Raw genomic sequence first — 26,873 nt, forward strand, 5'->3', positions numbered from 1 at the left:
GGTTCTTTCATGAGAGTAGTGGAAAGTTCATAAATACCACCAGAAAAGGGGGCATATGCATCTGGGTGTCATCGTTACGTGAGGCAAACCTGGCACCCCAACACACTGTGAACAGTTGTGGTTCTAGGGATGATTCAGGTGGACAGTCAGCCAGGGCAAAGTAGCCACTCACCTTAATAGCCCTGTAGACACCCAAAGGTGGAGGGCCACTGCAGGCTTGTTGATCTTCTTTGAGGTATCCTGTCCTAGAGCCTGATTTCCCAGTGCAGTATTTACACACAGGCACACAGAAAACCAATGTGCACACATGGTAGCATTCATTGCATAACTATACAAATGTGCACAACACATGCCCCTAGAATAGTGCACCCAGCACAAATGTACAGATATAAATCCATGTGCTATGGAGAGATCTGAGCATACATAAGTATGTTCATGGGAGCACATGCTAGTGCACCATGTAGAGGGGTGCACTCATGTTAGTGTTCATTGCCAGGGTGGCTAAACCTTTACAGATGTTAATGCAGGGATCTGGTTGTGCATAGGCACACGTGTGGTAGCAACATGACAGTGTACAATGCACAGGTGTGTACACACATTCTGGGCCTGCACTGTGTTCTTTTTGGATCTCCTTTGTATCTCAGCCTTCTGAATAGCCATGGGTCCTTTGGGTAATAGCCCAAACAGCATAGCCTTATGTTTCCTATGGGTCTCTTGTAGGCTTTGTGGGATGGTGTACTTCTGTGGTGATGTGAGAAAGAAGGTACTTTTACAGCTGTTGCTCCTCCTCTGCCACCCATTCCCTGTGGTGAGTTTCTGCCCCACCTTGATACCATCTGCCTGGGACCCAGGCCTATGCTAGCAGAAGACCTGTAAAGATGGATGCATGTTTGTATGACTTCAAGAAGGGTTTAGAAGTGGAGGGAGGGTGGAATGATGTGCCTGTGGGTCCCAGGAATGGGCAACAACCCCGGGGTACCAGGAATTTACTGTATGGTGTTTATATGACAGGAATGTAGGCATCTGACTGCAGGCACTGGCACTCAGTGCAGCGGGTATAGGAGGCATTGTTGAGAATGAGGTCCTAACAGCTCAGGTGTAGGACAAAAAGGTCCCACCTGAAGGGACTCACTCCACTCTAGGGGCAGTGCCCTGCACCAGCCCCAGCTTTTCTACCCAGGGTTAAATTTTCTTAGGATTTCCCTTTCTTTCATTAAAGAACTCCTTAACCCAAAGGTGACGTTTTCTTTCCACAAATACAGTAGTTTTAGAGGAAGAGTGGTAGGACCCACAGCTCATCCTCCTTCTTGTTGCCAGAAATGCATATTCGGCCGGGCGTGGTGGCGCACGCCTTTAATCCCAGCACTTGGGAGGCAGAGGTAGGAGGATTGCCGTGAGTTCGAGGCCACCCTGAGACTCCATAGTGAATTCCAGGTCAGCCTGGGCTAGAGCAAAACCCTACCTTGAAAAAAAAACAAACATACATTTGCAGGGTTAGGTCAGAGGAAGCTTCATAAGAAATACTTTGTCACAAGAAATAGTGAGAGAATAGCAGGGCAGGACAGAGTCCCTGGTGACAGTCCTCTACCAAAGGCTTCCAGGCCAGCACAGGTTCCTCTCTTCCTGCCTCATATCTGTGACAGCAATATCTGGGTTGGGTGCAGTTCATTTCTCCCTTTATGAGGTTTCATGAGACCCATGGGCTCCCTGGGTGGTGACTGTTTTTCCTCTTGCTGACATGCTGTTCTTGCCCCAGATCCGGAAGACAACTGCAAGCCAGGTGTATGAGATGGTGCTCACCTCCAGTGATGCAGTGGACATTGATGTCCTGGAAGAGGTCATGGCTGTGCTCAATGACACAGCCTGGTGAGTAGGGTCCACCTGAGCCTCGTGTTACCTTTCCTACTCCTTATCTTTTGATGAGAACAGACAGAACTTCCCGACCTTGATGGCTGGGCTCTGGCTCTCATGTGGAGGCTCATGGTGTCACACAGGGCTGAGGATGGGTGCCTCCTACAGGTCTGGGTACCACTGGGTGGGTGTCAGGTGGTTATAGCAGCTGCTGTCCCTATTCTTTTGCCTCAAGGACCTGCTGGAGTTGACCACAGTGGTTCAGCAGGGGAGGGTGTGAAGTTTGTTTGTATGTATCCCTCAGAACAGTTTCCTTCCAAGGTGGGGCTTATACCAGGATATGGCCTCCCTGTCTAAATGAGCCCAAGAGAGTCATAGGGTATCTGGAAGGCCAGAGGGTGTTTCAAGGGCCTCCTGAAGGGTGGATATCTTTGCTCGTAGTAGAAATCCAACTCAGTGCCTTCTGATATCTGAGGAGACAGCAGCTGTAGCACACAGGACAAGCCTTCCTTCATGGTCTCCACTTTTTAGAAACTTTTAAAAAATTATCTTCCATGACTACAGACAATAAATCATGATAATCCCCCCCCCCCACAATTTCCTCCTCAGAAATCCAGTCTCCATCATATCCCCTCTCCATGTGTTTCTCTTTTATGTTGATGTCATCTTCTTTTCCTCTTATTATGAGGGTCTTGTGTAGGTAGTGCCAGGCATAGCAAGGCCATGATATCCAGGCTATTTTTGTGTCTGGAAGATTGCATTGTAAGGAGTCTTACCCTTTCTTTCTGCCATGGACCCTGAGCCTTGGAAGGTGTGATAGAGATGTCTCAGTGCTGAACAATCCACTATCCCTTCTTCTCAGCACTGTGGTTCCTTCTGAGTCTTCCTAGTGCTTACCACCATCTGAAAAGAGAAGTTTCTCTAACCACAAGTGATGTTCTCTATTTTCTTTTAAATTTTTATTTTTTATTTTAGAGAAGGGTGGGGGGAATTGGCACGCCAGGGCTCCAACCACTGCAGCCAAATTCCAGATGCTTGTGCTTGCCTCACCTTTGTGCGTCTGGCTTATGTGGGATCTGGAGAGTCGAACATGGGTCCTTAGGCTTCACAGGCAGGCGCCTCAACTGCTAAGCTATCTTTCCAGCCCAGTGTTCTCCATTTTCTAAAACATTCAGCTTGAATAAGGACAGCAAGGAGATGGGTGGCCCCTGCCCCATACTGTGTTGTTGGTTCTCTTGGTAACACAAAAGAAAGCATGCCCGATACTTCTCAATGGCATTGCCAAACTTTCTCTTTTCCTCTTAATTTTTAAACTTTCAACCTTTTTTTTTTTTTTTTTTTTTTTTTGTGGTAGGGTCTCACTCTGGTTCAGGCTGACCTGGAATTAACTATATAGTTTCAGGCTGGCCTCAAACTCTTGATGATCTGCCTGCTTAACTCTGCCTCCTGAGTGCTGGGATTAAAGGCATGTACCATCATGTCCGGTAAAGTTTTAACTTTTTTTTTTGGTTTTTCGAGGTAGGGTGTCACTCTAGCCCAGGCTGACCTGGAATTCACTATGGAGTCTCAGGGTGGCCTCGAACTCATGGCCATCCTCCTACCTCTGCCTCCTGAGTGCTAGGAATAAAGGCGTGCGTCAAAGTTTTAACTTTTTATTGACAACCTCCATACATACACACAATGTATCCTGATCATAATCCACCCCTCCCCATCCACCCAGGGATTTCCTGGTGTCTGCTTTGGGATTTGGGTCTTTCCTGGTTGCCACTAGATCTGAAATGGGGCTGTACCATGTGGCAAGGGCTCATGCTTCCCTCTTTTCTTCTCAGGGATGGAGAGATCTCAGTCGTAAGAGGGCAGCGGAATCGCCTATGTGACCTCTTTGGTGTACCCAGACCTCAGCTGGTCCCCAAGGTACTAATTGTGAGGATACAAGGATACATGGCACATGTAGTGCTCACTGTACTGAGTTCTGGTCTAAAGTGGACTGGGTCCTGCAGTTAGGGGCAACAGTGCTATGGGAAAGCTGGGTCCTTACAATGTGTGGCTGCTGGGTCTCTAGTTCTTGGAGGCCACATGGTGACCCAACTCCTGTCTCCTAAGAAGGAAGCTTCTATTGTGTGAGAAGAGGGTTAGAAGAGGTCCCTGTCTCCACCTCCCTGGACACTAATCCTGCCAGGTCTCTATACCTCCTTGGATGCCTGTGCCCAAGCTCATACCTGCTACCTTCTCTGGCATTAGTTTGTCTGCCATCTCTGAGGCTTTGAGATGTGCTGAGTCTGCTGCCCTACTTCCCCCCCGCCCCCCCAGGTAGGGTCTTGCTCTAGCCCAGGCTGACCTGGAATGCACTAATGTAGTCTCAGGTGGTCTTGAACTCACAGTGATCCTGAGTGCTAGGATTAAAGGCATATGCCACCATGCCCAGATTGCCCTACATTCTTGTCACAGGAGATTTTAAGATGTTTCAGGGTCATGGGAGCTTAGTTCTGTCATGCCTTTGGACTCTTCCTGGACTGAAGATTTCATCCTTAGACTAAACATATTTTTTGCTTTTCTCCTTTTGTAGGGCCGGTCGCTTACTCTGAGGTTACTGATCAGAGAAAGAGTAGCCTGGAGCTGTGTGAGCTGGAAGGAATTGAGGTCTGGGACTGTGACCCTAGGCCTCTGACATTCACAGGGCCCCTTTGCCCTTGGAAACTCTCTGTCTCCCACTTTCTACCTCCCAGTCTTGGGAGTGGAAATGTTGCACTTTTTTTGTGATGGCTGCCCAGTTCTTGGATTAGTCCTTGTTGTTTCTCCACTCCGCATCTTGGTTTGGAGAGTTCCTGACTTGTTCACACGCTGACTGAATCATGTTATCATCATCTCCAGAACTTCCTTCTGATCCCACTTACTGCCGTACTATCCAGTTGCTCTCATGTGCATAGTTCACCTTCACTTCCTAACTTGATAATCTCCTGTTTCTGTTGTGTAGGAGGCTGTTGGATATCATCTTTTTTGAAATCTTGTCACATTGGCATCATTTTAACTAGTAATGCTGAGTGAATGGGCTCAGCAGGTGGGTCTACTTTTTTGGCTGCAAGTTTCTCTGTTGAATGTTAGCTGTGGCATAGGCATAGGCATAGGCATCAGGGGCTCCCTATTCTGCCCTTGATCATGGGCTCCCTGTTCTTAGAAGGCCCAGTTTCAAGTTGGAGTCCTGAAGGGGTGGGCAGGATCAGTTTGCATTCCATAGTCATCCAGTCAGCCTCTGTCCTTCGGCTAGGCTTGGCTTTCAGTGTGGCCCTACTGGCTTGTAGGCTGCATCCCTCAGCTAGGCCAGGCTCTCTCTCCAGCTTCTGGGTGGAGACCTCAGGGTGGTCTGAGAGAAGGGACTGGTTTTCAGTGTGTGCAGTTTCCTTGTAGGTACAGGACCAAGACCTCAAGCTGACATTCTGCTTTCCTGCAGGGTTATAGCATTGATGCTATACCAGCACCTTGAGGCTGCTTGCCACACATTTCTACACAAATTCCATCAGTTTACTGAGAGAGTTAAGTAGTATTGTGATTGTCACAATTTCTGTCTTTCGTTTTGTCAAGTATAGGGATGTATTTTGACACTGTTAACTAGTGCTTCCAAGCTTTAGTGTGACATGCTTCTGTGCTGCCTTGTCTGTCATATGCTCCTGCCCTGAGATTTCCTTTGCCCAGTGGTTTGTATGACGGCACCCAGGTGGTCTACAGTTGTTTTACTTTCAACTACTATAAACATTATAAATGAACAGCCTACAGTCAGATCACACCTTTTTGGGTTTTCAAGGTAGGGTTTCACTCTAGTTCAGGCTTACCTGGTATTCACTATGTAGTCTCAGGGTGGACTTGCACTCACGGCGATCTTCCTACCTCTGCCTCCTGAGTGCTGGGATTAAAGGCATACATGCTACCACACCCGGCCAGGTCTTGCCTTTTAACTTCCACTTTAAAATATTCATTAATTGGAGTGTTTTGTGTATTCACATTTGCTGTATAATTACTGGTTTGAGTTTATATTCACCATCTTTGTTTCTTATTTGACCTTCCTGTTTAATGTTTCTAATCTGGATTTCATTTCCCCTCCTGTTGACTTGTTACACAGTTCTGCTCTTCAGGCTCTAATTACCCTGGGGCAACACTCTCTTGACACATTGCATCCAAAGAAATCTGGAATGGCTTGTTCTGGCCCTGGGGCCTTTCTGTTTGGCTGATGTAGTCTTGTTGGTCAGCTCCTTCCTTCTTTCCCTATGGTTCTTTATCTTGCTGACCTTCAGTGTTGTCCCATTGGCCCTTGTTACTTCATGTGTGTGGTACTGCATTGGTGTCCCCAAGTCTCCCCAAGGCCTTCTGTTTGTAAAAGCTGCAGCCATATATGTAAGCACAGGCCTGGCTGGTTCCAGGGTTGGTGACAACAGACTGTCAGTGGTGCAATCTCTCCTGTCTTATGTATGCACAGTGAACTTGATACCAGATTGAGTAAAGTGTGCTTTTTTTTTTTTTATTAAGAAAACTTAATATACATGCAGTAGAGCAGTTTAGTAACCTTCTACTTTTACTAGATGCAATGTTGCCACAAAGCTATCACCACAGGGTTCAGGCTTCCAGGGTCTGAGACACAGCACAGTGTGGCTTAGTGTCTGTTAGTGACCAGCATGACATTTCCATGTTTTTCCACAGCCTGGTGTGCACTAAAGTTACTCCTGGGAGCGGAGCCCTTAGCCAACTCTGCTGGAACATTCGCACTGAGGTGTTGCTGCAAGCTACAGGTTATAGAAACCTGGTGCCATGGGGCCTAAGGTCTCTCTCTGCTGGGACACCTGCTGCTGGGACTCAGAGGCTATCACCAGAGGGCAGTGTTTCCTCATGTGTGCAGTGCTCTGTTAGCTGGGGTTGTCTGTGATTCTACCATTCCTTAATATAGTTGTACTTCCCATTAAATCATGTACCACATGGTTCAGCCTTTGTCTGTCTGTGGGACTGGTGTGTGAATGGAACTGGGAAGACTCACTGTGGGCTGCAAGTGGTTTAGACTCCCTCCCTCCAGAGGCATCCTGTAGTACTAGGGGCTAGGCTTGCTCTCTCCTGTGCTGTAGCCATTGAGTGATTTGTGTGGTGTATCATGGTTGTCAAGCACTGGTGGTATAGTGTAGAGAGCTGGGCAGATGGCAGCTCACCTCCCACAGAGGTCTAAGCAAGGAACCAGCTGTGTCCCTGTGGCAACATGGGAGGTTTCTCTGGCCCTGAGGCCTGGGCCTTTATCTTGCATTTTCTCACACCTGTGAAAAGTGGACACCCATGCATCTTAAGATGAGGTTCTCCTGTCCAGGGCCTGTGTACCTATGTCCTTCTGTGGTAGCCCTATTCCTGCCTCATGGGCCTTGCGCTATGTCCTATACCATGGCAGGACTGCTGGACAGTGCCCAGGAAGCCTCATGTGGCTGGCTGGATATCCCCACAGCGAGTACCTCCTGTTTTTATGGGCCTGAGGCTATATACAGATATGTCTGGAGAACTGGAGATACTTCCCACATCAGAGGTGAAGCCACCAGGGTTACAAGCCCAGGCCTTTGGCAATCTCCTTGCTCATTTTAACAGATTGCATCCTACAGAGCTGGGCTTGACAGTGTGCTATACTACTGCTTTTATTGCTTTCTAGACCTGAATTAAGCCACTAGGCCCTACGATAGGTTCTGTTCTCCTTATGCTGACCTGGTAACAGTGACTGGAGCACTGTGCAAGAGGCCTAGGCATGTGTGAGGCTCTGGCTCATACTTCATTACAGCTTTATGCATCTTCTTAGACTTGCAGAGTTTTCTGTCCCAGGTAAAAACCTGGTTGAGGTCACTTGGTGCAGCCACACATGGGAAAGGCTCTGCTGTCCAGTCTGCTAGGACACAGCATGCGTCTTCTAAGGAAACAGAATGATCTGCTTTTAGTGTAATTTTAAAAGCACAATTCCAGAGGGGTATCAAAGACCCACCAATGACATGCAAACAATACAGCTTCCCTTTGAGTGACCCAAGGAAAGACCACACAGTTCTTGGCCAGCTACTTCTCTGCACATCCCATCAATAACTAGGTGGTAACCTGTGCTCTCTGGATGCCTGATGGCCTGAGATACTCTCTTTCTGAAGTAGTGGCCCCTCCCACTCACAGCATCATGACAGCCAGGGTGGTCAATGGCAGCAAGGACCACCAGGGCAACAGTACTGAGCGCTGTGAGGATAGACTCAGAAGGTAGCAGGAAAGTAGGAACAGAGGGTCAGGACAGGGCTGGAGCAATGGCTCAGTAGTTAAGGTACTTGCCTACAAAGCCTAAGGACCAAGGTTTGATAACCCAGTACCCATGTAAAGCCAGATGCACAGTGCACCATGCATCTAGACTTCATTTGTAGCGGTTGGAGGCTGTGGTGCTTGCTTGCTTTCTCTTTTTCTTTCTTACCTCCTTTCCCTTCCCCTTCCCTCCCTTCCTTCCTTCCTCTCTCTCCTTTTTTCTTTTCTCCTCTTTCTTTCTTTCTCTCTCTCTCTCTCTCTCTCTCTCTCTCTCTCTCTCTTTCTTTCTTTCCCTCCCTCCCTCCCTCCGAAAATAATTAAATACTTGGGGAAAAAAATCCTCAATTCACACACATACCATAAAAAAAGGGGGCAGGGTCAGGAAAGCTCTCCAAAGGTGTGTTTGGCAGGCAGGAAGCCAGATACTGTGACCACAATAAAGTACTTATCTAACCCAGCTGTGAATGGACCTTGTAAGCTGAAAAGCAGCAGGAAGGCAGCATGCTCACAACAGAGCATGTGAAGATAGTTGGGGCCTGCACATGCCCGGGGCTATGTGTAGTCATAGTAGAGACCCAACTGTGAAGTTCTGATAGGGGTAGGAGGGCCAAATCTAACAGGAGAACCCTGGTGAAACTTGGACCCTACACAGCATTATCCTTGACAGGGGAGGATGAGCCCTATCTGGATCTCTGCATGTTGGGTAACAAGAACACATCTCCCCTGAGGCCCCCTGGTACCATCCTATGAACTGCAAAACTCCTACAGTGAAAAATCTGATTAAATTGGTTCCTGGTCAGCTTTGCTTAGATGGGCTAACTCAAACTTCTGGGAGGAGAAAGCTGATTTCCTCAGAGAATAGGAATACAAGTCTATAGCATCACCAGCAAGACTCTACAGAACCAACCTATAATGACTGTTAGAAATTTCAGAAACTACATGGAAGCAACAGTCTCAAAAGTAAAAGGGGTAGAGATTAGGAAAGCAAAAACCAGAAAGAGCTCATGGGATGGGAAATAATGGAAGCAAAGGTCTACATGTGGATTAGGCCCCCAGCAGAGGAAGAGAGAATAGAGAATCTTTGAGAGTCATAAGCCATCCAGGGGGACAGCTGGGACAGATAATGCAAGAGGTGCTGAGTTCACATGTGCCCCTGGGATCTCATTACTTGGAATAACCCATGCTGATTAAATACGCAGTCCTGGACAGGGTGATAGGAACTGGCACTAAATGTGTTTGGTGGACCTGTAGAACTGAGAGGGAAGATACAATGGCCATCAGCTCCCCACAGGGACACTAGAGTTGAGGAATAAGTAAGATCTGCATTGCTGTGAGATCTACTGTAATTCAAGAAAGAGGACTCCCCCCCCCCCCAAAAAAAATAAAAGCCGTTCAGGGAAGTGAACCTTTTTAGTGCAGTGGGTTTTGAATCTTGGCACCATTAATTCTTGGGGCTTAGTCATTCTTTACTGTGGGGCTGTATACAAAAGTATACACAAAGCTCTGCATGTTACCTGTGTCTACTACAGCCCTGACAGAAAGCCATGGCTTCTGTGGTTAAATTTTAGGCAGCAGAAAAGCTGGACAGTGTCTGCTACAATGACACATAGTAAGGAGAGCCATAAATAAACTGACCACATGAATGAAATGCTTTTATTTCTTGAATGTGTAGTATGTGTGGTGTAGTGTGTATACACTTGTGCAGATGCACATGCCTCATATGCACATGCCTCATGTGTGGTGGCTATAGGAGACTGTTTGGTGTCCTCTAGTGTTCATCTGTGTGTTTTCTTGAGATGGGAATTTCTCACTCAACCTGGAGTTGCCATTTTTGGTCTGATTGACAGACCAGAGAGCACCAATAATTCTATGGTCTCCATTGCCCACAGGACTGGGGTTACATATGTGTGTGACCATACCCAGCTGTTTACATGGGCACTTGGGAATTGAACTTGGGGTAGATCAGGCCTCTTGAGCCCTCTTACTGGTGTAGCAAGCGCTCTTAGCCACTAACCCATTGCTGCGGTCCCCTAAATGTGGGTTTTCTAAATGTAGACTTCTTCAAGTGGATAATGAGGCAGGAAGGCATCTCTGCCTTGTCTGGGGGCAGAGTGCAGAGAACCTAGCTGTCAGCATGGCCAGGCATGCCTGCTGACTTGCCAAGGTCCATCCAAGAAGAGCTAGTATGTGGGAGAAATGATCCAACTTGGAAAAGCACACCACCAAAGAATGGTAAGAAAAAGGGCAAGTTGTGAAAAATGATACATTGTTATCACACACAATGAGATTATACTAAAATCTCTAAATGACACCATTCTTGAGAAAAGACAAACTAGTCACAGCTTGTAAAGAACATGTCCAAGGGCTGGGGAAATTGCTTAGTGGTTAAGGCATTTGCCTGCGAAGCCTAAGGACCCCGGTTTGGTTCCCCAGAACCCACGTAAGCCACATGCACAAGGGGTGCATGTGTCTGGAGTTCTCCTGTAGTGCTCATTCTCTCTCTCTTTCAAATAAAGAAAGAAAATATTTAAAAAAAGAACATATCCAAGGCCCTCCATGTACTCTCAGAAGCACATTAAGTAAAGTGAAGGCAGACAATGCTGGTTGGGGATTAGATGCCTGTGGCTCCATCAGCAGGAAGATTTTGTCCTTCTATATACCTGGTGACAGTATCAGAGAGCGTATTAAATGCTTAAAGTAGGCACATGTCTCTAATGCTAGTACTTAGAAGGTAAAGATGGGCTAGCGAGATGGAGCTGTTAAGGTACTTGCCTGCAAAGACTAAGGACCCAGGTTCAGTTCCCCAGTACTCATGTAAAATCAGATGCACAAAGTGAAACATGTATCTGGGGTTTGTCTCCAGTGCGCTAGAGGCCCTGGTGCACCTGTTTCTTTCAAATTGCACACACACTGAAAGCAAGAAGATGACAAGGAAGGCCAGTTTGTCTCAATACATAATGAAGTAATGAGAAGTGCTGGGCCAACTGACCATCCTGGACAGGTCACTGAATTGAAAGTTCAGCTATAGTACTGGTAAGGATAGTGCTGTGGTTTAGTGTCCTTAAACATTTGTTCCTCAATGATGATACTGTGGGGGGTTGTGAAACCTGTAGGAGATGGAGCCTCACTGGAAGAAGTAGATCTGAGAGGTGGAGCTTGTTAGAGTCTGGCCCTGCTTCTGTTCCACTGTTTCCTTTTCTACCAAGATGTGAGGAAGTAGAGTCCTAGCTGAGAGCAGTTTCCACCAAATCTTCCCCACCATAATGGACTATACTCTCAAACCATAACCTAAAATAAATCCTTCTGTCCTTAAGTTGCATCTTGTTAGGTATTTGATTTTAGTAATGAGAAAGGTAATATAGGTGGGTTGGAAGGTGAAGAAAAGGTTGGCCTAATAGACCCATCTAGAACATAAAACCCAAACTTTGATAACAGACTCTTGCTTAAAAAAAAATACCTTAAAGAAAAATCACAAGGTATCTGATGAAAGTTATCATGCAGGGAATTTATCTAAAGTGCTGATTCTGAGACCTTGAATGATGAAAAGGAAGCCTGAAGTGCTAAATCAGTAAATGTGACAGAATATCAGAGGAAGCAGAAAGTAACAGGAAGTGGCCTATGTGATGGAAGTGAAGCAGGTAATGAGGGTCAGAACACACAGGTGCTGCAGTGCAGACCCACCTGAGGAGACTGCCTCAGCCTCAGCCTCAGCTGAAGTGAATGAAGTCCCGGCCCTCCTGCAGGTGCAGTGTCTTCAGGTTGTCCTCAAACTCACCCCCTGTGAGGTCCTGTGCAAAGAGAGCAAGTTTGGCAGGATCAGGTCTCTGCTCAGCCCCAGCCCTGGGGGTGGGGTATGAGTTTGCCTACATTTGCCTGTCAGGTGGCTCACTATGCACTGGTTCTCTGCTGATGTCATGAATAGAGGGCCTGAAGAGCAAAGACCAGGAAGGACAGCAGCTAGTGCTGCTGGTCACTAGTGAGGGTCTGAGAGGCCTGTCACCTGGCCTTGGCCCTCTACAGAATATGCCTAACCTCTCTCATTGCTGATTCACCTTCCAACCCCATCACAGTTCTTAGAACTTGATTAACTTGTCCTTCATACCTCTGCAGGGCCTGATTTCCTATCCTCTGATTCCCTCCTGCCTTTGTCACTCCTATCTCAGTAGAGGGGCTAGGGTCATGATCTTGGATCCCCAAAAGCTTCATCATATCTTGTATGTTGGTCTGTCTGGGTGGCTAAACCCTGAGCCTCCTGCATGGAGCTGGCAGTTTGGGAATTCCTGCCTCAGGAGTCTGGGGCCGCTGGTAGGATATGGGTTGGACCATCCCATTCCTCTTAGGCTTCTGAGCTGGTAGCGATCTTGACCCCCATCTCATTCCATCACTGCTGTTACCAATGGATTCTAATTAGAAACACCTGAGTGAAAAACATTCTGCCTGAATTCAGAAATGTCCACACTTGCTATCCATCCCAGACCTTTGTCTTTCACCTCCCCCATATGCACAAGAAGTATCTGGGCTTGGGCCAGAGTCTGCCCTAGTGATTTCTGACGCTATCTTAAACATGGCACCACTTACTGGATGCTTCTGTATGCTCACTGAGAGAATGAAAGGGCAGACCTGAAAGGGGAAGGTGTTTGCAGGACAAAAAACAGAGATTAGCATTCAGAGGCGCAGAGAACTCTGTCACCAGTTGACAGAGTAGACAACGGGGATAAGCATGATTAGTAACAAGGCAGAGGTAATCCAAGTGTCCAGCAGACAGGAGCTGTTTAGCCTTTGCAATTAGACATGCCCACAATGACGGTAAGAGAGAGTTCCCCAAAAGGTGGAAAGTGAGTCTGACTGTCCCATTGTGGGTGGCTGGGATCCTTCTGCTTTAGGGTGCCACCAACATGACCTGCACTTCCCTTCTTGGGGAAACCAGAGGAATTGGTGGACAGAGCAGCACTGGGACAACTGAATAGTAGGGACAACACCCATACACCTGGTCCTAACACATCCACAGGATCTAGCAGTTCACAACGTACATGTGAACTCTCATGCTGAGGGAGGACTAGACATAGGAACACAAAAATTGATTCCATTCCCATGAGCTGCGGACAGTCCCACTGTGTGGTTAGGATTTTACATATATCCTTCTGTGTTGATGCTAAGTCATTATGTGAGCTGGGGATGTCATGTGTCCTGCAAGCTGGGGAGATTATCCATCCTGTGAGCTGGGTATCTCAGTGCTGCCTGTGGCTCTTCTCTGTGCCTGGGCAGCACTGCATGGGTGAGCACTTTACCCATCTGCTTAGTCATGCTGTTCTAGAACATCTGTACTACTCTTTTTCATTTCATGCATGTATAACTGTGTATGCATATGCACTTGTGCACATACATGTGGAGGCCAGAGGACAACCTTGGGTGTTATTCCTCAGGAACCCTTTTTGAGATAGGGTTTTCTATTGGCCAGGAGTTCACCAATTAGACTAGTCTGGCTGGTCCAGAGATCTGCCTCTTCATTGCTGGGATTAGGACACACAACTATGTCCTCATGCTTGCAAGGCTAAGCCATCTCTTCAGTCTCTGCATTATTCTTAAGGAAGAGGTAGTAATTTGGCTCTATAAGTACACATCTTCTGGGTTCTAATAAAGCTATTTGTGCAACTAGACAGAGAGGTGGATGCAACCTGCAAGCCAGCCATGCCAACCCCTGTGAAGCCTTTTTCTGCATGTCATGGGTCCCATTTTAGAGCAGCTTATCAAAATAAAAAATATGAGAAAAATTCTGAGGGCTGCAGAAATGGCTTAATGGTTAAGGTATTATTAGCCTGAAAGCTTAAGGACCCAAGTTTAATTCCCCAGGACCCACATAAGCCAGATGCACAAGGTGGCACATGCATCTGGAGTTCGTTTGCAGTGGCTAGAGGTCCTGGTACACCCATTTTCTCTCAATCTGCCTCTTTCTTGCTCTCAAATAAATACTTTTCAAAAAAAATCTGAAATTAGGAATTGCAGCCTTTCTCTTATGTGCACATCACACAGCTGCAGTGCCTTGTGGTGCTGGAACATAAGCAGGTGATTGGTTAGAAAAGACCAGAGTCCATGTACTATTGCATGCCAAAGCCTTCAGCTACTGCAACTGAACTCCAGATGTGTGTGCCACCCTGGGTGCATGTATAGCCTTGTGTGCTTGAGTCACCTTGTGTATCTGGCTTATGTGGGACCTGGAGACTTGAATATGGATCCTTAGGCTTCACAAGCAAGTGCCTTAACTGCTAGGCCATCTCTTCAGCCCTAGTTTGATCTTTATACCAAAATAACTGCCATTTGTATCAAATATATAATTAAAAAGCAGAAGCTCTAGAAATAAGTATGGACAATGATTTGTAAATTGTTAGGAATGGTCATCTAAGAATGAGCAAAACTCCTAAAGACAAGTTTTATCTAAGTGGCAAAAATACCATCAGTTTATAAATTCAAAATCTACACCACTGGAGGTAGGTCTTTCTTACGATTTTAAGAGAAATGCCCATGGACAGATAGGAAGCAGGCTGAGGAGTAGCAGTTTCCCAAGGAGACTAAGGAGCAGTCTCCCCGCCACTATGACGTCACTAGCTCCAGTGGTGTTTGAAACTGCTATGTGTTTCTATTTTCCAGGTTTGCCTGTTAGTCATTTGCTGCTGTGTGACAATGCCTCCACAAGCCACAGGAATCACCTTTTCCAAGGATGGGGGGTGGCTGTACCTAGGCCTAGCCCTGGTTTTGGAAGCTGCTGTGAGTGGAGGCCTAGGTTCCCATTTGTTCCTAATAGCATGGCCCACCAGCCACTGGCCCCTCTGTGACCCTGTGTGTGGATGGTTTCTGTCTCCCAACAGCTATGGTGGATGGCTGTGTGTGGAAGCTTGGCTTCCCTCTGCTCGTCCTAGCAGAGGGCTACCACATCCATCAGTTGGAGCAGAGAGGATGATGCCAGTATCTGTGGCACCTAGTGAAGCTGCTGAACCTCAGGGCGGGCCATGCCTTCTCACTTGATAGATAGATAGCTCACTTTCCATAAGGACTTTGAAGAGAATGAAATGTGACAAGCAAGTGCTGACTTACTAGCACTTTTAGCGACATTTTTAGAAACAAGACCAGTTCTACAAGGCTGACAAAGATGTCACCCATGCCTACATGCCTTAAACCTTGTTCTCAGCTCCCCGGAGGTTACTCTCCAGCTGTCTCTAGCTTCCATGATAGAAGCTGTCCCCCCACCTATCCCAGGGTTAAAACAAGGGTGCCAGTGATGGGCTGTGTGTTTTCATGTCCATGATTACACAGCCAGGGCCTAATCCCTTGCCAGTCATGTGGTCAGGGTGTCACAGGTTGATGACCCATGACTGCAGTGAACACTTACCAGCTTCACACAGATGACAAAGGGTGGCTGGGCTGCTTGGAAGTGCAGAATGGGGACTTGTGGCTTGGGTTTTTCCTAGAGAGGAGAAGATGCCAGCCATGAGTCACTTGGGCTCCACACAGAAGTGCCCCAGTCCCTGCTCATGGCAGCTGGCACTGTTCAAGTGGCAGATGGAGTTCTTGGGCCAATCAGGGCAGGATGGGTGGCTGTGCCCTGATCTACAGTGGCTCAACCATCTTATAGCACATGCAGAACCAACCCTGGTGGGCTGACCTTGAGGCCCATACCTACCAGAACATATAAGACAAAGCCCTGGAGATCCCTGGGAACTACATTTGCTAGGGCATTGGGGAAAGGCTTTGGCTTCCAGCCCTCATCCCAAGTGTGTTGTGTGTGACCCTTTCCCGGGTGTTGTGTGTGACCCTTTCCCGGAAGATGACCTGGTGCTTCTGCCACAGCATCACACACCTGGGAGTCCTCATAGCAGTAGAAGCCCTTCCTGATCTTCTTCTCATCCACATCGCAGAAGGCCACCACCTGGGACAAACATAGGACAGCAGGTCAGGTGGCTGGTGCCTGCTGTGGGGAAGGGTTGTATGTTATAGGATAGGGGACTGACATGATGAGGTGAAATGACAGGACAGGGAGGGGTCAGACTCACCTTGCGCTGGCTGGTGGTGGTCAGGCTGCGGTACAACCTCCGCCCCTGCTTGCCTGCATTCCAGATGGTGAAGGATTCCCAGAGGGGTAGGACCCGCTCCTCTAGGAAGTGGACACGGTGGGTCCAAATGGTCGTCCTACGGTCAGGGAGGACAGTTGGGGTTCGTCAGGTATTGTGGGCTCCAGAGCCACCTCACCTGCCCTCTTGATTCTGGAGATCCACACATGGGTGAAGTATATCAGACACAGACCAGGTCCAAGGGAGACCTGACACCATGTTCCCAGACTGTCTGCCACAGCCATAAGTAACTATCACATAGCCTCATGCACTTTGAGAAGCCTTGGAACACCCTCTTGTTCTCCAGGTGGGGCTCTGCTCCTGGGTCAAGTGGGTGGGTCTATCCCTAGCCTCTGTGGCAGTGAAGGACTGCAACTTCCAGCTCCAGCACCTGGATGCTTTCAACTTGATGTGGTCAGGTACACAAGAAGGGTTGGCTTTGCACTCTATGCCTGTATACTTGCACATCTGTGGGAATGCATGTGCAGTGTACTTGTGTGGCTGGATTATGTGTGTACAGGGAACAGATACTTACATGTTCATACATGTGAGCATTTGTGCTGTGTGCTTGTTGGTTGGAGTACAAGTATGTGTACAGGGAATACACACATGCATTTCTGCATGTGAGTGTACTTGTGAAGTGTGTATGTGTAAAAAAGAAGATCCTGCAGATAAATGCCTGGGACTCAGCACAGGAGATATGTTGGTAATGTATTTGTCCACATACTGGCTAGGAATCCACTAAGTCCATTTGAGGGGATGATGGGTCTAATTGCAAAGGGAAGACAACCTAGATTCCAGAAAATCAAGGACTTCTATAGACAGAAAAATGGACTCTACACAGGACTACAAATCTGTTCACCAGGGCTAGATCTACCCTTCAAAGCTACTGGAGTAAGTTTCCTCAGGTGTTCGCTGGCCAGGAATGCTGATAGATATGGGAAGGTAGGATGACAAAATGGTTAGATGAACACATCTACATCTTGCCAAAAGTCTATGGCTCTGGCCCTGCTTTTCTTGGGAATCTTACCTGGAGAACAGGCCCATTTGGCACACAACATGCCTGTTTCTTTCTGCTAAGTGGAGGCTGTGGCCTCAGTTTAGGGTTAGTAGACAGCAGCCTGGGGAACTGGTTCACGGATCACATGTCAGCATTTTCAGAACCTTCTGGAAAGGGTTTGTCATTGTGAACATGCAGGTATAATAAATGTTTGATTTTTTTTTTTTTTTTTTTTGAGGTAGGGTCTCACTCTGGTCCAGGCTGACCTGGAATTAACTCTGTCATCTCAGGGTGGCCTTGAACTCATGGCAATCCTCCTACCTCTGCCTCCCGAGTGCTGGGATTAAAGGCGTGCGCCACCACGCCCAGCTAATGTTTGATTTTTTAAAAAGACATTATTCCTTTTTAAGACTTCTAGTATGTATGAAATACTTCACACAAAAATGGCAAGTGACAAATACAGGCTATTATAAATTTAAAATAAAACAGACAAAGCCAGGCGTGGTGGCTTACGCTTTTAATCCCAGCACCTGGGAGGCAGAGATAGGAGAATCACCATGAGTTTGAGGTCACCCTGAGACTACATAGAGAATTCCAGGTCAGCCTGGACCAGAGTGAGACCCTACCTCTGAAAACAAAAACAAAAACAAAAATAACCCAGACAGAATTAAGGCATTGCTACCACAGGACTTCTGAGAGTTTGGATGAACATGATTCTCCAGTAAGCCTGAAGTTATAATTAAAGTGTTACCATGGGTAGCAATGTGGCCCACAGCTCAAAGACTTTAATCCAATACAGAAACTCATATTAGATCACTTATTTTGTGCTGTGGGTGGCAAAGTTGTGTGATACAAAAAGGAGGGTGCTCTGCACACATAGGCCATTCTGTTATGGGCTCAGGATGAGGGCCTCCTGGGTGGGCTGTGGTCACCACCTAGGTGGCTTGTGCTACACAGACCAGCATGTAAAGGACTTCCCTTCCACAAAATGTATACACATCCTCTAGGCAGTACACATTCATGTGGCCTACAGCATGATGGGAGGATACTTGAGTTTCCTGGGTCAGAAATACCTGCACCTCAGCACCAACAGCTGCCATGGTATTTTGTCTCCCAATTTCTACCTTTATCATGGACAGTGAGAAAGGGTTTCTTCCTTGTAGAAACAGTATCATATGTTTAATTCAAGTATAATTTATAAAGTTTGTGGATCTTAAGCATGCATGTCAGGGATTATGGACAATACAGGTATCCTACTCCTCAGTCCTCAAGTCCCTACTTCCTTGAGGAAGCTATAGCTCACTTGGTCACAGAGCTCTGGCTCTGACTAAGCATAGGTGGAACCCACTGTGGCTCTATTTCTGTCCCCAGCTTCTTTTACTATCCATGTATGTTTTACATTAGTACTGTTTTATATCAGTAGTTTGTTTTCTTTATTTACATTACAAAAATGTATCATTCACCTGAAGACAAATGGATTATTTCCAAATGTCTATCATCCATCCATCCATCCATCCATCCATCCATCCATCCATCATTGACCTGCAGTGCTGGGGAGTGAGCCCAGGGCCTCAGGCATGCTAGGCAAGCACACTATTATATTGAACATGATAGATATGCTGAGAAGTGGGATTGCTGCACTGCAGGCAGATATCAATTTGATAAATTTACAAAATGCCAAGTTTTCACAAAGCATGAACTATTTCCACTGCTGAGAACAATGTGTGAGTTTCATGTCTTCGCTAACCTTAGACTTGCTAGGCATTAATTCTAGTCATTAGAGGGGTATGTCATGATTTTATTTCCCTGATACTAATGATGGACTACAAACTGTACAAGCTGCCTTATCTGTTCAGGCATTTTGCCTATTTCCCCTGGATTATTTGAATTGCTACTGGGTTGTGTGAATTCTTGAAATATTCTCCAGAGTAGCCTTCTATTAATATGTGGATCCATTAGTACTGTCCCCTAGTCTTTGGTTAGCCTATTTGCCTTCATTACTTTCCTGGATAGCTAAGACCACAACTATGCACCACAGCTGATTCAGTACTGAGGGGTTAAAGTGCTCGGGATGGAACCCAGGGCCTATGCATGATAGTTAAGTTAGCTGGCTTTTTTTACTGGTCAGCAGGGCTCCTGGACTTTCTCAACGATTACAGATTTCCTATGTGCTCAGTCAGTGATGGAGCAGAATGTCACAGTGTATGTGTTTCTCCTTTGTTTTTGTGGGTTTCACTGTGTGTTGCGGAACACAGGCACCTTCAGAACTGCCTTGTCCTCTGAATGCCCTCCAGGGTCTCACCAGTGCTGCATCTGCCTCATGACACAAGATTGTTCCTTTTATCTGTGGTGGTAAAGGTTAGATATAGCAGGGCAGCTTCTGTTGCATAAGCTGGGTCTTCTTTATGATAGCACAGTTTACGGTTCAGGGTTTTCAGAGTCAGCAATATGCTGGGACCTGGTGGTGAGGCACATGCCTGTGAGGGAATACCTTCTATTCAGGCAGCCTTGCCCAGGCCAAGAGCAAAGCACCTCCAACCCAGAATCACAAATATATAACTACAGGTATATTTCTTTAGTTAGTCACAGGGTACCTGAGGTTACTCCCTCTAGTGCTTCCAAGGTCTCAAGATGAGCCATGCCAGGTTAGAAGTGAGAAGCAAGTGAGAGAGAGCCTCATGAGGACCCAAGGTACAGCCAGGGAGAAGGAGGATGTATGGCCTCTGTACTAGGGTTTTAACTGCTGCGGGACAGCATGTCCAATAGTCCCAAAGAACTCCTTCCAAGGAATCACAGTACCTTCTATATCTCACAGACCACCCTCCAATGGGTTGCCCCATAGCCCATCATTCTGAGCCTCATGGCAGAGTCCTGACCCCACTGGGCCTGAGCACACCAGTGACTTATAGATGATCTAAGCCTGACCATACTGGCACTTCACACGTCCTGGGGCCTATCTGCATGTTTCCAAAACCTGATGTAACCTACTTACTCAAGAACAGAGTGTGTGGCTGCATGTAGGTGGTAGCGGTAGAGGAGCAGGTTGTGGTCCACCCGGAAGACTTTGCCCCCCTTCCTGAGGTGCTTGTAGAAGAACAGCATGTCCTCTGGCACCCCCTGCAAGAGTAAGAGAATATCCCTTGCCCATGCTGTGTGCTGACCCCAGTGCACAGAGGCCACAGGAAGGTGTTTCATTTGTAACCAGGTATGGCACCAGCTACCTGGAGACTGATCTTGGAGGATCACTGAAACCCAGAAGCTGCAGTTAATCCTAGGTACTACAGCCAGACCCTATCTCAAGAAAGAACAGAAAATAAATCAGTTTGGACACTGAAGGGTGATGTGGGTGATTCAGGTCACACCAGAGAAACAGGTATTGGCAACTTGTTCTTAAAACAGGTGAGAAATAAGTTTGGGGTGACACAAAGGGCTAGACAGAGAGGTCTGTAGTCTTGACTGCCCTAAATTCCATGCTGTGTGGCAGAAAATGTCTCAGGGTAAATAATTTAAGAATAGATACAACTGCAAGACAATGAGCAGAGGGGCTGTTGCAATGGTCTTAGGATTAGAAATCACAACACTGTGGAGGAAAGGGAGAAAGTGAGCTGGATGCCTGGAAAGCACTCAGTGAGACGCTGCATAGGGAACCCATCTCCAGGAGGCTGAGATGAATGTTAACAGGAACAGGTTGCACTTCAAAATATGGAGCAGAAGGGGACAACATTGAGCCAGAAACCAGGAAACCAGCTAAGAAGGAAGGATGGAGACCTACCAGTTCCAAGCAGGACCAAATACTTCCATAGTTGAAAATACTTGCTCTTCTTAGCAAAGGCCCTGACACCAGCCTTTGAGTTAAATCACACACCCTTAGCAAACAGGAAGTTATGGGGGAGGGAAGGGACATTTTGAATTAGAAATGCAATAACCACTCAAATGTGGATCCCAAGAGGAGGGTGCATACAAATAGGGGCTTTGGAGAACAAACCTGTACATAGCTTGAGCTAGGGTTCAGGCTCATGGGTTTGAGGTTGAGAACATTCCATCAGACTCTCAACAATGCTGCCAGGCAGCACCTGGAGGCCAATATGGCCAGGGTGCTTGGTGGCCAGCTTGCTGGGTTAGGGGTCCTAATTCCCACAGGCAGGTGAAAATGCCCCCAAGGGACCAACAGGAACACAGCTCCAGGGAGAGCCCAACCAACACCTTTCCTACCCACAGTTGTTAATCCAGGATCAGGTAACCTGGGCCTGAAGCCAAGGCCTGCACTAGATTAGGTATGGATCATAGCATACTCACTGAGTGAGCAAAGGTAGAGACACTCATGGGTCCCACAGGAGGGCTCAGAAGAGATTTAAGTGGTTTTCTAAACCCTGGCTCCAGAGGTGTCCTAAAGGAGCCTATAGAGCAGAGCAGAACAGGAGCCCACCCCCAACCCAGGGGAATTCATGAGGGTTCAAGTCCTGCTTATTGGCACTTACCTGTCCTCCCTCATCAAATGGGCCAACATGGGAAAACCAGGCTCGAGAGAAGAACCATGTAGGCATGATCACTGTAGGGCCATGTGAGGTGAACACCTAGAAGCATTAACAGAAAAGAACAGTTCTCAGAATCTACAATTTATTTCTCACATGCTACTAAGAAAGCAACAAAGGAATTTTGTGGAATAAGGGCTAAGACATTCTACAGAGACATCTAGCTCACAAGATTGACAGGTGGAAATCAGTGGCCAGCTCACCTAGCCTCCAGATCCCTATTGCTAGGCTAATACTGCTAAAAGTAGTAGGGTTGCCTCTGTTGGACAGGGAACCTATATGTGGGAACTGACAGTAAACAGCCTGCTTTCAGCTTCAAGAAGAAAAACCTGAAGTAGCATGCAAGGTTGTGGGTGATGACTCGGTTAGGAAACTGAGTGCAGAGTTTCCTAGAAAGGCATAATCATCAGAACTGACTCAAGAGAACAAACCCAACTCATGTCTAATGAGCATGAGGTGGAAAGAAGTCAAGAGCCTTTCCACAAAGAAAAGCCCAGGTCAGGTGAAGCCCTGGAGAACACAACTAAATGTTAACCTAAATTAATATTCATCATCACAAACCAAAAACAGACAAGCTGGGAGGACTTCCTAACTAATTCTATCAACATCTCATGACACCAAAGGTAGGCAAAAAAAAAAAAAAAAAAAAAAAAAAAAGGAAAGAAAGCAGCATACCAGTCTTTATGAATACAGATGCAAAAATCCAACAAAATGTCAGTGAACTGCATTGAGCTATCAGAAAAAAAAAAAAAAGCCATAAATGGGCTTAGCAGTTAAGGCGCTTGCCTGCAAAGCCAAAGGACCCAGGTTCAACTCCCCAGGACTCACGTAAGCCAGATGTACGTGGGGCACATGCATCTGGAGTTTGTTTGCAGTAGCTGGAGGCCCTGGCATGCCCATTCTCTCCCTCTTTCTCTCTACCTGCCTATTTCTGTATCTCTCTCTCACATAAATAAATAAAAATAAAATATTTTTTTAAAGTCATACACCATGATAGTATTACTATAGGATAAATGAACCATTATATGAACAGTCATGGCACACATTAAGAGAAAACTGGATAAAAAAACCTCAAAGATATAGAAACATTTAACAGAGCCCAACACTCAGTCATCATAACGCTACTTAAAAGTAAAAGTTTCCTTAGTCTGCTATAGGGTGTTTATAAAACAACAGCTGATGCCATGCTTAACATGGCAAAATGCTGGGAGGCTGTTGCCAAGGTTAGGAACAAGATAAGATATCTGTTTTCACCATCTTCTTCAACACTGAAAGGAAACATTAGCCAGCACACCTGTACAAAAAAAGTAATGAGTGGAAACCAGCTTGGAAAAGAAGTAAAACTCTGACATGACTCTGTAAGTAGAACACTCTAGGGAACACATGAGCAAATGTATACACAATCTGTGTCAGTGTTATCAGAAAAGTTGTAGGATGAAGCTATATACAAAACTCAGGTACACTAGCAAATATGTACTCCAAAAATGAAGTTAAGAACACACCTTCAATCACAACAGCACATAAGAAGACAGAAATAAATTTAAGAAGAATCACAAGACTTAAGATTATAGAAGACCTACATAAAAGGAAGGACATCATGTTTTCCTGGGATGAAGGACTTAATATTGTTAAAAAAGTAATACTGATCTATAGATTCAACAAAATCCTATCAAAATCCCAGCTGCCTGATTTGTGTAGAAAATGGTAAAAATGATCTCAAAACTCAAAGAGATCTAAAACAGTTAAAACCAATTTGAAAAAGAAATTGGACTTATACTTGCTGATTTAAAAATGAAGTACAGAGCTATATAGGAGCCAGCACAGTGCTACCTATATAAAGACAACAGTCATAGAAGTGAAACAGAATTGAGAAACATAATGCCAGACATTTATGATCAATTGATTTTTTTTTTTTCCAAGGTAGGGTCTCACTCTGGTCCAGGCTGACCTGGAATTAACTCTGTAGTCTCAGGGTGGCCTTGAACTCATGGCGATCCTCCTACCTCTGCCTCCCGAGTGCTGGGATCAGTTGATTTTTTAAATATGTGTGCAAGCATGTGGAGGTTAGAGGGCTTTTTAAAAACATTTAAAGTTAATCACTATTTATCTATTGGCGGTGGTAGTGGTGGGGGGGACAGGCACGCCAGGGCCTTCAGCCTCTGCAAACAACCTCTAGACACATGCGCCACCTTGTGCATTTGGCTTATGTGAGTCCTGGGGAATCAAACTTGAGTCCTTTGGCTTTGCAGGCAAGCGCCTTAACCACTCAGCCATGTCTCCAGTCCTAGAGGACAGTTTTATGTTGGTTCTGGGGGTTGAACTCAGGTCCCAATGTTTATGAGGAAGAACTTTATCAACTGATTTTTGACAAGGTCATCAAGATATTCCAATGGTACCAGATAACATATCAAATGTATAAAGTTGGATCCCTATTACTCTCACCATATGTAAAACTGACTCAAAATGAATCAAAGGCCTAAACAGAGTTTAAACTGTAAAGTTCTTAGAAGCACAAGTATAAATCTTCATGATTGTGGGTTAGGCAATAGTTTATTAGGTATGACACCAAAAAAGTAACCAAAGAAAAGTGTAGATAAGCTGGTTGTACAAAATTAAGGTGTTTTTGTTTGTTTGTTTGTTTTTGTTTTTCAAGGTAGGGTTTCACTCTAGCCCATGCTGACCTGGAATTCACTGTGTAGTCTCAGGGTGGCCTTGAGCTCATGGTGATCCTCCTACCTCTGCCTCCCATGTGCTGGGATTAAAGGCATATGCCACTATGCCCAGCAAAATTAAGGTTTTGTTTCAAAGGTTCTTGTGAGGAAAGAGGGAAAAAAACCTCGCACATAAGATGTTTATGAATTGTATAATCTGGCAAGGGTCTAGTATCTAAAATACATGTGAGGTTTTAGTGCTCAACAATAAAAACACAACCCAGTTTTTTAAAGGGCAGAGAGTTTTTAAAAATGGGAGATGGCTCAGTGATTCAAGGTGCTTGTTTGCAAAGCCTTCCTGCCCAGGTTTAATTCCCCAGCCATCATGTAAAGCTAGACACAAAAAATGGCAAGAGACCCTGAAGATGTGAGCGTGTGTGTGTATGCATACATACACACACAATTAAAAAATAATAAAAAGTAAAAATGAGCAGGACTTGAATAGACATTTCTCCAAAGATGTATAAATGGTTAACAAATGTACAAATGTGTTCATGGAAGATACTCACCACCATGTTTTCAGAAGGCTATCAGCCAAACCCACAGTGACTCTACCCATGGATGATCTTACTAACAAGATAAAATAACAAGTATTGCTGAGGATGTAGAGAAACTGGGATTCTCATTAATTGCTGGTAAGAATGGAAAATAGTGTCACCATGTTGGAAAACAGTGGAGTAGTTCCTCAAAGGTACTAGGTTATGTTCAACAGAATTGGAAAAAAAAATATTGCATGAATACCACAGGATGATTTTAAGTCATAAAAGGAATGAAATCCCAAAAATGCTATAACATGAGAGATGCTGAAAACATCTTAAAGTCCTTAGACTTTGCAGGCAAGTGACTTAATGGCTAAGCCATCTCTTCAGCCCCATGGAATTGTTTTCTTTATACTTTCAGCGTCTTCTTACTTTTCTTTTTAATACTTTTTAAAAAAAATTTACTAGAAGGAGGGAAAGAGGGAGGGGGAGAGAGAGAGTGAGAATGGACATGCCAGGGCCTCTAGCCAATGCAAATGAACTCCAGATGCATACAACTAGAGTGTTTTTTGAAAATTCCAGTTCCTTTTTTTAAAAAACATATTTATTTATTTGCAAGGAGAGAGAGAATGGGCACATCAGGGCTTTCTCCCACTGCAAATGAACTCCAGATGCATGTACCACTTTGTGCATCTGGCTTTATGTTAGTATGGGGAATTGAATATGGGCCTTCAGGCTTTGCAAGCCAGCACCTACAGTTTCTGACTTGTCTCTCCAACTCCCAGCTCCTTTTACCCTGTGGATTCTTAGTTGATGTATGTATGTATGTATGTATGTATGTATGTGTGTGGTTTTTCAAGGTAGGGTCTTGCTCTAGCCCAGGCTGATCTGGAATTCACTATGTAGTCTCAGGGTGGCCTCAAACTTACGACAATCCTCCTATCTTTGCCTCCTGAGTGCTGGGATTAAAGAGGTGCACCACCATGCCCGGTGGATTCTTCAGTTTGATTCCTTGATCATATACCAGAGTTCTTGGAAGTATTTATGCATCCTTGTGTCTGTGTTATCAGGAATATGTGTCATAATCATGTGGATACCTTCTAGATCTCACTCAGTTTAGAAGAGTTATTTAAAATTGAATATGTTTCTAGCAATTCACATATAGTGAAAGCAACTCTTCTTTCTTTGGGGGTATGTAATACCATGTGTTTACTCATGTGTGTAGACTGTAACCACCATAGCCCAGCTGATTTTGTTCAGACATTCATTGCCTGCCCTTGGTCCTTCTGCAGTATAGAAGGGGACTTTGCCAAGCATGAGACACAAGGTATGAGAGCTGCAGCCTCAGGACAGGACCACATCTCCAAGAACAGCTTCAAAGCAAAGCCATGTGTAGAAGAATGTGTGAATGCTCTCTGGAGACCAAGAAATGTGCTCACAGCAAATGCCTGTGCATGCACTGTCTGATTCCTTTGTAGATAAAGCCTGGTTGGCCTCATGATCCTCCTGCCTCAGTCTCCCAAGTGATAGAATTACAAGCTGGAGGCAATGTGAGCATTACCCTCCCCCCCCAAAAAAAAGTTTTAGGAAAACAGAATTGGCAAAGCTACATAGGAAACATTTTGAGGTTTTCTTTGTAATTTGCACTGACTGTAGAATTATAATTATGTAATTATATAGGCTATTCTAAATTTTTTTTCCAATAAAAATGTTCTTCAGGATGGAACCAGAGGGGCTAGAGAGAGAAGCTCAGTGGTTAAGGCATTTGCCAGCAAAGCCTAAGGACCTGGGTTCTATTCCCCAGTACCCATATAAAGCCAGATGCACGAAGTGGCATATGTATCTGGAGTTTGTTTGCAGTGACTAAAGGCCCTGGTGTGGCCAGGCGTGGTGGCGCACACCTTTAATCCCAG

General features: G+C 45.7%; 2 protein-coding genes across 4 annotated transcripts in view; one reads left to right on the forward strand and one right to left on the reverse strand.

Annotated features, from left to right (window-relative positions):
* The window catches only part of Tbcd (tubulin folding cofactor D), a 197,122-nt gene extending 190,302 nt beyond the window's left edge, over positions 1-6,820 (forward strand). The window contains exons 36-39 of the mRNA XM_045159196.1: positions 721-808; positions 1,757-1,866; positions 3,681-3,765; positions 6,541-6,820. Of these exons, the coding sequence (XP_045015131.1) occupies positions 721-808; positions 1,757-1,866; positions 3,681-3,765; positions 6,541-6,555 (298 nt within the window). The 3' untranslated portion in view covers positions 6,556-6,820. The remainder of the gene's footprint in view (positions 1-720; positions 809-1,756; positions 1,867-3,680; positions 3,766-6,540) is intronic.
* B3gntl1 (UDP-GlcNAc:betaGal beta-1,3-N-acetylglucosaminyltransferase like 1) overlaps positions 6,336-26,873 on the reverse strand; it is an 83,849-nt gene continuing 63,311 nt past the window's right edge. For all 3 annotated transcript variants that reach the window (XM_004655023.3, XM_045159200.1, XM_045159199.1), the window contains 7 exons: positions 21,717-21,812; positions 20,231-20,355; positions 16,182-16,317; positions 15,989-16,057; positions 15,521-15,595; positions 11,818-11,924; positions 6,336-7,771 (listed from right to left, as the gene is read on the reverse strand). In XM_004655023.3, the coding sequence (XP_004655080.2) occupies positions 11,844-11,924; positions 15,521-15,595; positions 15,989-16,057; positions 16,182-16,317; positions 20,231-20,355; positions 21,717-21,812 (582 nt within the window). In that variant the 3' untranslated portion in view covers positions 6,336-7,771; positions 11,818-11,843. The remainder of the gene's footprint in view (positions 7,772-11,817; positions 11,925-15,520; positions 15,596-15,988; positions 16,058-16,181; positions 16,318-20,230; positions 20,356-21,716; positions 21,813-26,873) is intronic.

The sequence above is a fragment of the Jaculus jaculus genome, chromosome 9 (assembly GCF_020740685.1).
Source record: "Jaculus jaculus isolate mJacJac1 chromosome 9, mJacJac1.mat.Y.cur, whole genome shotgun sequence".
NCBI lineage: Eukaryota > Metazoa > Chordata > Mammalia > Rodentia > Dipodidae > Jaculus > Jaculus jaculus.